The following is a 13,383-nucleotide window of genomic DNA, read 5'->3' as shown; positions in this document are numbered from 1 at the left end:
TACTCCTAAGAGTTTTGTAGTTGGGTTTGGTGATATAGCAGTACCATTACTGGATAAAACTGTGAAATCTATTTGTGTGGGCTTTTTTGTAGGGTTAAAGAGCAGTAATTTTTTTTTTTTTTTTTTTTTGGTTCAGGAGTAGGCAGTGCTGTAGGAACCAATTTTCCACAATGTTCAGTACCTTTTGGGTGAGGGATTGGAGTTCAGTTAAGGAAGTAGCAGAACTAATGTTTTTAGTTAAGAACTTCTGGAGTCTTTTTAGCTGCATGATGTGTCCAAGTAGGTACATGCCAAAGGGGACACGTACTCTAACTGGCCTAAATAGGGCCAAGTATATGGGGATTGTAGATCAATATGTATGACTACCTTTAAGAAGCTTTCCATGGGCTTGCACGTGTGTAAATACTGAGCACATGCGAGCCTGACTGCCATTTTGCAGTAAGCTATAGAGATGTAAGCATGCATGTCTGTGTAGTCTGTCCGTTAATCAGTTTGTTTATATTTTATATTGCTGCTATTAATCCTGATTTGTTCCTATATAATAAAGCATATAAACAAACTGCCCCGCCTGTTCGTACTGACTTATAGCCAAGGAAGAGCGACATGGTGTTAGAATGGGATCCAAATTCAAGAACAGAGGGTACTCAGTTAATGATGGAGGAATATCATCCCTACTGCATGTATAACTAGCAAAACAGGTCAGAAACAAATTCCAGGTATTAAAATGTGCTTAAATTATTTCTTATTGGAAGGATATAAAATGAAGCACTCAGAATGCTCAAAATGAATTTCTAGTTAAACGAAATGTCTGAAACTGTGATTTATTGATAAAAATATTCAAAATACTTAAAAAATGTTTGAAACAATGTCCAAATCGCATAAAATGTATAAAATAAAGAAAATGACCAAATTTTTTTCACTACGTGCTACTTTTCTGCATTAATTAAAGCTATTCAAGATATCTGATGTGTATAAAGTGTTCACAAGTTTGTGCAGTATTATAATGCAGTTATTTCACAAAACACAGCCAATTTCAAAGCATATTTCGCAAAGTACAGTACTTCAGAGAGTTTATTGTGCATTTGAATGTTATTACAAGTACTAACTGTGTGTGCATGTGTGTATACAATTACAAGGGACATATTTTCAGTGTGTTTGGGCATACTTTGTTGGTATGGCAGACGGATTTCAAAAACCAGGTCCGCTCGTATTTCATAATAATATTGTAGAGAATTGGAGAGTGCTTGAGCAAGAGTATGATATTTTCATACAAGCTGCATTTTCTGATAAAGATGTATGTACAAAGGCAGTTATTCTGCTTAATTTAGCTGGTTCAGAAGCCATAGAAAGCGAACGTTCATTTGTGTATGCACCTGCTGTACTTGCAGGAGAGGGGAAAACTGTCATATAGTGGTACCGGCTGAATCAAGGGAAGACCCCACCTACATAAAACATACATTTAGAGAAATGTGTAATCCCCAAACGAATATTACAATGGAAAGACACTTATTTTACACAAGAGAGCAAAAGCCTGGTGAAACTTTTGCAGCACATATCATAGCCTTATTTCTCAAAGCTAAAACTGGCAGATTTGGTGATTTAAGGGATGAGTTGATAAAAGACAGACTTGTGTGTGGTATTAAAGATGATGCTGTGAGAAAGATTTTGCTTCATGACAGTGATTTAACTTTGAATAAGGCCATAGAGATTTGTCAGATACATGAGCTCACAGAAAAGCACACACATATGTTTACAAATGAGAAATGCTTCCAATATCTTCTAAGGCCAAGGTTGATAGTATGCAGCATGTGGTTAAAAGAAACAGGCCCAAGCACATGGCAGCAACTGTAATCCCTGCAACAGTCCCTGGGCAACCTTGCACCTTTCTAGCAAATTCCAGTGTGCACACAGTCTCAGTGAAGCACAAGGTTGAATCAGTAAACTCAAAGTATGTACCCTTACTTGGCCTCATAGTCAACTGTCATAACCGTGGTGGAAATCATGCGTCTAAAAGAAAAAGAAAAATGCTTAGCTTTTGGTCAGCAATGCCACATGTAAAAAGTGGAATCATTTCCAAAGATTTTGTAAATCAAAAGAGGCTCATTCTTTTATTAAAAGAGACAAGTAGATCAATTAGAAAGGTGTGACCCTACTTTTTATGTTGATAATGTGTCTGTACTTAATGAAACAGTCAATGCAGTAGATTTATGGGCAAAGAATGAAGTATTTTCTACTGTTCGGATTAATGGGAGACCCATAGATCTCAAAGTTGACACAGTTTCAAAGTACAATGTTATGTCACCAGAAACACTTGCTAGAGTATGTGCTGGTGAGAAGCTTGATTTGGCAAAGTGTGCGAAGCTTGTTGCTTATGGTGGTAAAAAACTTCAAACTGAAGGTTCAGTAGTGCTTTCATGTTACTCTGCTGGGAAGAGCCATGACTTAAATAAAGTAAAAAGTGAACAAGGTGGTAAAGTGAAGCAGGTAAGACCAAATAGCAGCAAAAAAATAACCAATGATCCACAACGCTGAAATAGTTTAATAAAACAAATCACAGAGCTTTTGAATAAAATCCTTCATCAGTGTTACAGCCAAATTCAAAGAAGCACAAGTTTTATATATTTCTAATTAAATCACATGACACAACCCACCCTATCAAAAGTAAAGTATTCATTAAAATCTTGAGTAAAACCCAAATACATAAAATCATTTTCATGTTTAGTTTAAATTTACTACATGAAGTTAGACCCTGAGGTAGCCCCAGTTGTCAGACCAGCCCAGAAAGTTCCAGTAGCTATGCAGAACAGAGTCAAAGCTGAGCTAGACAAAATGGTGCAGCAAAGTGTAATTTGCCCAGATGATGAACCTACTGAATGGGTATCTTCCATGAAGGTAGCTCATAAGAAAAGCTCAGATGATATCAGAATATGTATTGATCCAAGCGATTTGAACAAAGCACTGAAAAGACCTCATCATCCAATATATATACAGTCAAGGAAATTGCTGCTCTTATCTTATGCCAAATACCACTGTTTTTTTCTGTCTTAGATGCAGAGAGTTCATACTGGCAAATTCTGCTTGACCGTAAATCTTCATTGCTAACCACTTTCAGTACCCCTTTTGGCAGGTACATATTTTTGAGAATGCCATTTAGGATAAATTCTGCCAGTGAAGTCTTCCAACATGCAATGGAGCAAATTTTTTTCTGGTTATCCGTGTGCTATTATAGTAGGTGATATTCTAGTAGGAGTCAATGGTGAAGCTGAGCATGATATAAACTTTGAGAAAGTTCTGGAAAGAGCATATGAAGCAAATCTTAAGCTGAATCCTCAGAAATGCAAATTCAGGCGATGAGAAGTTACTTATGGTGGTCATTTGTTCACCATTTCAGGCTTATGACCATATCCTTCAAAGCAAACAATTCTTGAGATGCCAGCTCCAGACAATGTTCAAGCCCTATAACGTTTTCTTGGCACGGTTAACTATCTAGGCAAGTTCATTCCAGATTTGAGCCAACTTTCAGCACTGTTAGAGAGCTGACATGCAAAAATGGATCCTGGTCCTGGGTTAGAACACCAAAGAGCATTTGATGCCCTGAAACAGAAAATTGCCAGTTCACCAACTCTTATACTATGATGTGCACAAACCAGTTAGTCTTTCTTGTGATGCTTCAAAATTTGGTCTTGGTGCAGTCATTCTTCAAGACGCTGGACAAGTAGCCTGTGCATCCAGAGCTCTAACACAAACTGAAATGCAGTATGCGCAGATAGAGAAAACTCTCTGCAATTGTGTTTGCATGTTCGAAGTTCCATGATTATATTTATGGTCGAGCTATCCAAATCGAAACATATCAACCTCTAATCACTATTTTGAAAAAGCCTATGCATACAGTTCCAGCCAGATCGCAACACATGATGTTGAAATTGCAAAAGTATCATTTCAATCTTGTCTACATAAAAGGCAAACTTCTTTATCTTGCTGATACATTGTCCAGATCATCCGGAAATACCACTGAACAACATGAAAATGAGACTGTTGATTTTGAAGTCATGGAAGTGAGAATTTTTTCTTCCACACATCTTGATGAGCTTAGAAGTCATACAGCCTCAGATCCAATTCTTCAGAAGCTCAACCACTTTATCAGTAGAAGATGGCTGCAAAACAAACTTGCTTACCAGTAGACCTACAACCATATTTTCCTTACAAAGATGAGATTTTGTTTGATGATGGTATCATCATGAAAGGTCCAAAAGTGATTTTTTCCAAAATCCTTGCAACAAGAGTACATTACTATTTTGCATTGTGGCCACCCTGTGGCCACCCAGGAGCAGATTCTATCAAAAGAAGGGTGAGAAGACTAGTATTTTGCCCTTCCATGTCAAGGGACATTGAGACAGTACTTTCATATTGCTCTGTATGTAATAGTACTAAGCCACATCCTCAGAAAGAACCACTTCAGCTAAACCAGATTCCTCAACTACCCTGGTTGACAGTAGCTACAGACATTTTCAAATGGAATGGTCAGCATTACTTGGTATTAGTAGACTGTTATTCAAATTGGTTCAAGATGGACCTACTTCCTAATCTAGTATCCAGTACTGTCATTACTAAGTTAAAGCATCATTTTGCAGTCCATGGTAATCCACACAAAATAATTTCTGACAATGGTACACAGTTTATAAGCCATCAGGTTAAGAGATTTTCTGAAGAATGGGACTTTACTCACGTTACAAGTAGCCTTGAGTACCCACAGTCAAATGGTTTGGCAGAACGTGCAGTTCAAGGTGTGAAACAGTTATTAGAGAAGTTGAAATGAGACAATAGTGATGTTTTCCTGAATCTCTTGAATCTCAGAAATATTCCTCATGATAAAGATGTTGGTTCACCTGTACATAGACTTCTGTCAAGACAAACCAGAACCACACTAACAATCAGCAGTAATCTATTGGTTCCATGTGTCAAGAGCAACAGATCAGTGAAAGCCCATCTGTTAAAGAAGTGCATATCCCAGAAGTCCTATTATGATAAGTCCAGCAAACTGCTCAATCCATTACAAGAAGGGAAGATAGTGAGGATGCAGACAAGAGGTTTTGATCAAATTGGAGTTGTGAAAAGTTTATGTCAAGAACATAGATTGTACATTGTGGAATCACAAGGAGTAGAATTTAGGTGGAATTGGAAATATTTGGTCTTGGTGTCTGAGCCTGTATTGAGTATCATACCTGCAAGAAAGACACTAGATCTCAGAGTTAGTTATCAAGTGTTACAGTTCCAGAGGACATTCCAGTAAATATCCATGTTCCTGAGAAGAATCCCGAAACTCCTGAAACAGTTTGTTCATCAATGACTGTCCCTGTTGCTAAACCCAGTTCTAATTGCTATATCACTAGATCAGGTCACATTTCCAGACCATGTTCCAGATACACAGCAACTTGGACATGAATGTTGTATTTATTCCTTATTGTTTGTGCAACTGCATGTCTTTTTCAAATGTCACTTTATTGTGGGCAATTCATTAAAGAGGGAGGATGTAGATCAATATGTATGTAAACCTTTAAGAAGCTTTCCATGGGCTTGCACATGTATAAATACTGAGCACATGCGAGCCTGACTGCCATTTTGTAGTAAGCCTTTGAGATGTAACCATGCATGTCTGTGTAGTGTCAGTTAATCAGTTCATTTATATTTTGTGCTGCTGCTATCCATCCTGATGTGTTTATACATAATAAAGCATATAAAGGAACTACCCCACCTGTTCCTCTTACCTTATAACCAAGGACGAGCGACATGGATAATACGGAAATAAATACGGAAGATGTAATAAGGGATCTGGGGACCCAAGTAGATAGTAATTTCTCCTTTGATAATCACATTGCCAAAGTGGTTAGAAAATCCTTCTATGTGGACCACCTAATCACAAAAGGGTTTGCAGCCAGATCAAAAGAGGTCATTGTGCCTGTCTACTCATCACTCATCAGACCCATCATAGAGTACAACACCCCATTTGGGATGTACCTTACAAGACACCTGCAACAGCTGGAAAGACCACAGAAGTACTTCACCAAGAGGATTCACTGGTATCAAATAGATGCCCTATGCAGCTCGACTGAAGAAACCCCAGCTGTACTCGGTTGCATACCGCCTACATAGAGGTGATCTCTGCCTGACATACAAGGCCATGTCCAACCTAGAATTGATGGACATGCTCCACCTAAAGAAAACCATATCCCCTCAAGCCACATGCTCTAGGGATCTAAACCTCACTACAACAATAAATAGGATGTGCTGGAGGGATAGATTCCTGTCCCAGACACTTCACGTGCTTTAGAACAAGATTCCAATCTATATTAGGCAGAGCTCCTCACTAACACTCCTCAAAAGAAACCTTGATGAGTGGATGGGAAACAGAAAGTTTACCCCGGGGATCACTTCAGTGGCTCTGCTGGACAGAGGCACAGGGAACTAATCTAAGGGGTGGCGAAAGCTAACACATTTTGGCTAGGCTTATAAATGCCTTCGGGCAGATAGCCTAGTACCTACCTATGAACCTAGGTATAAAAACTTCTTTTGACCTAGATGATTTAGAAATCAGTTGTAGTAGACAGAAGGATTTTCTAATTACTGATGCTACATCATGGTGGACAAATTAATGAGAGTAGTCTACCAAGGTGCTAAGATACCCGACTATCATTGTCAGTCTGGAGTTGGGTATTGGCTATACTATAAATTGCAGACAAGAGTTATTTCCCAACTATAACAATATTGCACATTTTGCATTTAATTCTAACACTTTTTTCTGCACACTAGTAGTTTATAAGTATTTGTTCTTTCTGTAGTGACTCCATATCAGGGAGTGATTGAAAAATAACACCCAGCTAACAGTCAATAGCAAACTTTAGTTAACCATTTTATTTTTATTTTTTTCTCTTTTTCAGGTGGTTGGTACTCTTTCTGAGTAAGGGACAGGTAACCAGTGCCCCATTGCTTAAAGTCCTTTTCTTTCCACAAAAGCCTGGAGGATTCAGCCATATCATATAAAGTCTTCTAGCAAAATGCCTTATAGCATTCACATGAGACAGTTGTATAGCCATCCTCTTAAAAAAAAAAAAACAGTTTTAGAAAGCAACAACATAACTTCAACCCCCTTTTTCACATTTTTTACATGAGTTTGGGGTGCCACAACAACATTAGTCAATGTGATTGAATCTCAGAGCCAGTGTTTACACTGTAGAGTGGCTAGCCCTGACACAACAGTACAACCTTGACCAAAAGGATTTGACCTCTAACTGCAAAAACAAGACTGCCAAACTGGATGCTTATCACTTTCAGGAAACTGCCGGACGGAGCTGATAAGACTTGAGACTGAATGCTTCTTGTGGCAAAAATTTACTGCAGATGATACAGGCTGCTCTCCATTTATGATCATGATGTTCTCAGCATGGGAAGAAAAGCAGACTTGTGTGCTCTGTGCATGTATGACTACTCTGGAAGTCAGGATGGAAGCATGGCTATCCCCACCTGGGACTTATTCCCATTTAAAAGGAATTATGCTGCAGCAGCGATCCTTACGATTAACATCAACAATTACTGTTCGATAACCAGATTTAAAGTAGAAATATTTTTCATATCTAGAAACTGCCAACAATGCTGTCAACAATGGTTGGCATGAATTGGAAACTGCAAACTTCAAGTCAATATGTATTCTGTGTGATGATCTAGAAGGATTAATTTTTCTTTAATATCCATATGGATTTGTTAGAGGGAGATCTGATTTCTTAAACTTGACTGCACGTTTTGAGACCTCCACTACTAAGCCTTGGTCTTCCTCCATCTTTTAGCCCATTCATTCCTTTTTCTGAGGTAATTACATCTTGCAGTACCTCTACAGATACAGCTGGGTCTTTCCTGCTCAGGGAAGTTGTATCATCATAAGTCAAGAGTTGCCATTCCATGCTAAGCACTTGATTCATTAGCATTGTGTGCATAGTATTATAGAAAGCCAAGTCAAATAACAGCCAATTCCATAAAAAAACAGCTTAACTGACAGTTTAAAAGATAACAAGTTAAACTTATATCACAAAGTATGAACAAAAATGTAGAACACAGCACCACAGCAAACCAGGAAAAAGCACATGGCAAAGAGCAGTGTAAAATCCAAATAGACTTTTATTCGAACACAGGTGAGCGCTTTCACGATAAAATCACTTCTTCAAACCATACAAAAAATCAACAGCATCTCAAATATTTAAAATGCAATCAATTGAATATCTACCAATAAAAACATTCAAGCACAATAACCATAAATATTTAAAGGCACAGCTTTCTTTTAAAACAGAAACCATAAAAGGCTATTGCCATAAAACACACATAGCAGTATACTTATTTAAGAAGCTTTATTTCTTTCAGAACTGGCTTAAGAGGTACTGATTCATTCAAACTTGCACCTCTATTGTAAACCTTTGTTTATAAAAATAAAAAATCGTTGAAAAGACAGCTTTGTTTCCCTAATACAAGTAAATTAAAGCAACCTAGTATTAGAACAACTAGTTTTGGTACCTCTATCTGTGGTAAATGTACTTTTTGTAAATACATTGATGTATACAATATATTAATACAACCAGACAATGGTATTCATTATGTTTTTAAAGTTCCCAGTCGGCAGAAACTGTTCAGTTACTTAATTCTCAGCGTAGTGTCACAGTGTGGAAATGAAAATACTTAAAAAATCACTTTTATTAAAATCCACCAAAACACATTAACGCTCAAACCATACGTTTTTGTTTCTCAACTTCATCAGGAGCCGTGGCTGGGGCAAGAGCTATGAACATATTACCAGCACAATTAAACAGCAACAACGAACATTCTTTTCTTCAAACTCCAGTGGCTTTTCGGCAGGAAGAAACAAGCAGAAACCATGGACAATCTGGTATGAACTCTGCTTCTGAAATAGCGTTGGGGCAAGAAATGCATTTTGGTACAACAATTAATGAGGCTATTAACATGGACCTCAAAGACTGGCTTCAGGTCAGTTTTTCAAGGAACTTTAAAGACAAAAATATTAAACTTAAACCAGTGTCTGACACATTTAGAAACCAACTAGAAAAGTTGGAGAAGTTATTGCATAAGTATAAGACTTTGGAAATTTAAAACAGTTATTTAAAAGAATGTATTAGGGAAAACATTGTTCCAAAAGGACTGCGTTATTTGTAAATATCCGAATAACATGGTGCCTGGGAGCATGTTTCACAAGGAATTGATTTGTATTTTTAATAATTGTGGGCTAGAAATGTTAAAAATTATGGTTAATGAAAATGAAAGATTAAAAATGGAACTTATTAAAAAAATTGATGTGTTGGATGAAAGTGTTAAGAATGACTTGATGTTTATGATTCCTTTGGAAAAAGAAAATTAAATCAAAATTAGAAAAGGAATTGGTGTTCAGTGTAATGAACTGATTGTGAGGAAAATTAAGAAATTAGAAAGGGATTTACAGGAATATAAAAACAATGCTTGTTACCCTGAAACCAAGATTGGTAATAAGTTTTGGGAGAGTGGTGGGAGGGGAAACAATGATGAAAGAGTGTATAATGAGAATCCCAGAATAGGAGAACAAGTTGAGGACTTGGATGATTTCAAAGAATACCCCCGCATGAAGGAGATTAGAAAGATTGAAAAATAAAAATGGTTATCAGCAGCAGTATACAAAGTTTCAGGGACGATCAAGAAGGGGGAGGGGGAGATACTAAGTATGGTAAGTACCCACCACCCTGACTCAGTCAATGAAGTATTCATTCAGGACGTTAACAACAAATATAGATTTATTAGAGATGATTTTAGTATTTATAATTTTAGTAGTATATCTTTGCAAAATGTACATTTCGATTTATTATCCAAAGGTATGAAATTCATTCCTTTTAAAAACGGAGACCTCACCAAGATATTGTTGGACGTTAAGATTTTTACAAGAAAAATTAACCTACAGGTTTTTTTTAACCAAGAAACCCCTTATTTACCTAATAATTTAGCCAAGAGGAGTGTTTTTAATCCCCCCTACACCCACAAATTAGAAATTTTGAGTATTTAGTGGAAAATTAAATAAGAAAGAACTTTGATAAAGTTAAGTATAGAAGTAATTTAAATTTAGAAGAAAGTTCCTTGTTAAATGAATTAAGGAAAGACATGAATACAAGAGCTATGAAGCCGGATAAGGGAGGGGGAATTGTATTGATGGATACTTGGACCTATGAAGGGAAGATGAATAAAATCTTAAGGGACCCTGAGAGATATACAAGTATTTCAAAAAATGAGATTAATATAGCTTATTGTAGAATTGACATGGAACTGAAGAATTTAGTTTTGGAAGGTTTGATTGACAGTAAGACATCAATATTTAAAGGTGAAAAAACCAAAGATACCAACGATATTCAGTATGCCAAAAGTGCACAAAAATGGTACTGACCCACCTTTATGACCAATAGTGTCTGTGGAGGGTTCGAAGACACTCCCCCTTGCTAAATATATTGATTCAAAACTAAAATCGTCCTGGTTAAGGAGAAAAAATATATACTTAGGGATTTGTGGGATTTTCTTAGAACTATTGATCAGAATTTATACAAAGAAAATATTAAGTTTCTTACCATCAATGTAATTGATTTGTTTTCTAGCATTCCTCACGAAGAAGGTTTAGCACTTTTGGAAGAGCTGATTTTTTGAAGATAGGATTTTAACACATAATGAATGTACTGTAATTCTTCAATTAATGGACTTGGTTCTCAAATATAATTTTTTCTACTTTAAAGGTGAATATTTTCACCAAATAAAGGGTGTAGCTATGAGTGCAGCTTGCGCACCAACTTACACAAACCTAGTTTTGGTAAAATGGGAAGAGAAACAGGTGTTTAAATCTATCTTTAGCAGTAAATGGCTGTTATATAAAAGATTTTTGGATGACATCTGCATCTTCTGGGAAGCTACTGAGGAAGAGATCTTAGAGTTCATAGAATTTTTAAACAGTAGTACTGACTTCTTAAGATTTACATTTAAAGTTGATTTGGAAAAAACTGGAATACTTAGATGTAATGATCTATAAGAAGGACAACAAATTTAATTCAAAGGTACACAGAAAAATCACTTATTCCAACTCTTATTTATATTACAATAGTGCTCATCCAATGTATCAAAAAAGAAATTTGGTTGGGGGCAGTACACAAGATCATCACAAATGACATCTAATGATGAGGATTTTTTTAAATAAAATGATTACCTTAAGAAGAATGATTATTAAAAGAAAGTACCCTGAGGTGTTAATTGAAAAAATAGAAAAGGAAGTGGCAGAAGGTAGATCAGAAAAATTTTAACCTATATTAGGTTTAAAAAGTGAAACAACAGGCAGAATAAAATAGAAGATTTTAATTGAGCCTTAGTAATTGAATATAATGCAAGTTTCAGCATTAGTTAGGAACATTTTAGAGAAAGAATGGAACAGATTTACCTCCATCACTGACCTAGAAAAAATAAAAAAAAAGGAGAATTTGAAAGTGGTATATAAGAAATCCTTAAGTATTAAAAACTGTAGAAACAAACAAGGCAATTGATGTATCAACTAGAATAAAAAGGAAGGGAACCTTTAAATGTGGGCACTGTACTCAATGCCCCTTCATTATTAATAAAGAATCCATTTTTTTGAAAGTAGGGAAACAGTTTTGAAAGGGAAGGAATACAATAACTGTGAGAATTCAGGTTTGATATAATTGACAAAATGTAAAGTCTGCCAGGCATTCTATATAGGAAAGACAGAACGAAAGTTGAGAAGAATAATATATACGAACATGTATATGATATACAGAATAAAAAGCAAACAAATACTCTTTTTAAAAATAAGCAAGAATGTAATGATGCCCATTTCTTGTTTTTTTTTGTATTAGAAAGGGTAAAGATTGATGTAAGAGGGGGTTTATGGAAAGAAAGAATTGAATACAGGGAACTCTGGTGGCAAGTGATCTTGCAGGAAAACAAAAAAAAAAAAAACAGGGTTAAATGAATGTATTTCCATTGCCCCATTTCTTAAACTCGGCTAAGTTATAAGCCTCTGGGTCCCACTAAGGAATTATGATAAAAGGTGGGACACATTTTCCAAGTTGGGGTTAAAATTAAATAATAAGAATTTCATATACAAACATATATGTTGAAATATTTTGATATTTATACACACAATAAAATAGATAGACAAAATGTATACTTCGATCAGTGAAGTGAACTTTCCTATTGCTGCTATAGTTTATGCCAAGTTAGATAAAGTTATAAATATCTTATCTTTGTTTGAATATATTTTTATACTCATGTGGTTTATATGCATTTTTAGATGTTTTTTAAAAAATGCTTTTATGGATTTATCAAGTTTCCAATCTGACATTTTTTTTATTGAGTGAAGCTTTTAGCATATTATATGTTCACAAATTTGTTTTAGAAATATGTATTTTTAAGTAACATTCTAGAATAGGTTTCAATGAGAAAGTTTTTTCAAACAAACCATGTTTTAACATTTTTTTTTCTGAATGAACAGTAGATGGTGGTATAGGTATATCTTTTACCTATGCGTTTTTTAATATATTTATATTTTGTCTTATGAAATCAAATAATTTCAAATACTGTGAGGTTTCTGATACAAATGCAGAAGCCATGCCACAGGCTGATTCTATTGGCAACTCTAGTCAAAGGAGGCAACTACAAAGTTTCTTAAATATACAAGGTAATCCTTTGCTAATTGAGAATATGGATGTTTCTGCACACAGTTTAATAACTGAGCATAATGAAAGTGCATTTATGAAAGACTTGTTTAAACACTTGGAAAATCAGCTATACAAGTTAAAGAGACATCATTGTCAGAGACTGCAGTTTGAAGCCTGCTGTGTGCTGAAAGTTGTTCCTAGAGAGCTGAGGGTGTTGAATATGCCCTCATATGGAACAACTTACCCGGAAATTTTAGCAAAATGGCAAAGAATTACTTTAGAGACTAGTTTTTTTTTTTTTTATATTAAGTTGCTCAATGACTTTTGCCTGTAGAGCAACAAATTTGTGAAGACATTAATAAACTGCAAAAAGAACTATATAGCCTTAATATTGATGCACAAGTTGATCTTCTCATGAGTGAGTCAATTGAACAATTACACCTATATGAAATTAAGCTATTAGCTCAAAAAAAAAAGAAAAAATGCAGATAGACATTGTTGATTTCCAACAACAAAATGTGTTTGCTTGGCCGAGAGAGCAGCATAAAGACCCAGTACAACCTAGAATTTCTAAGCCTGCTAACTCAGAGGAAGTTTCTTCTATTACTCAAAATAATGGTTCTGTTAATGCTTCAAGAGTGGTACAGGAATGTGC

General features: G+C 35.6%; 1 protein-coding gene across 1 annotated transcript in view; it reads right to left on the bottom strand.

Annotated features, from left to right (window-relative positions):
* Nucleotides 1–1,962: 1,962 nt before the first annotated feature.
* The window catches only part of OCLN (occludin), a 395,619-nt gene continuing 384,198 nt past the window's right edge, over nucleotides 1,963–13,383 (bottom strand). The window contains exon 9 of the mRNA XM_044071525.1: nucleotides 1,963–2,007. Coding sequence (XP_043927460.1) covers nucleotides 1,975–2,007 — 33 coding nt within the window. The 3' untranslated portion in view covers nucleotides 1,963–1,974. The remainder of the gene's footprint in view (nucleotides 2,008–13,383) is intronic.

Source organism: Protopterus annectens, chromosome 5.part0, assembly GCF_019279795.1.
Source record: "Protopterus annectens isolate FY-2018-M chromosome 5.part0, PAN1.0, whole genome shotgun sequence".
NCBI lineage: Eukaryota > Metazoa > Chordata > Ceratodontiformes > Protopteridae > Protopterus > Protopterus annectens.
Note: the sequence above shows the minus strand (reverse complement) of the source record. Positions and strands in the feature narration are given on the sequence as shown.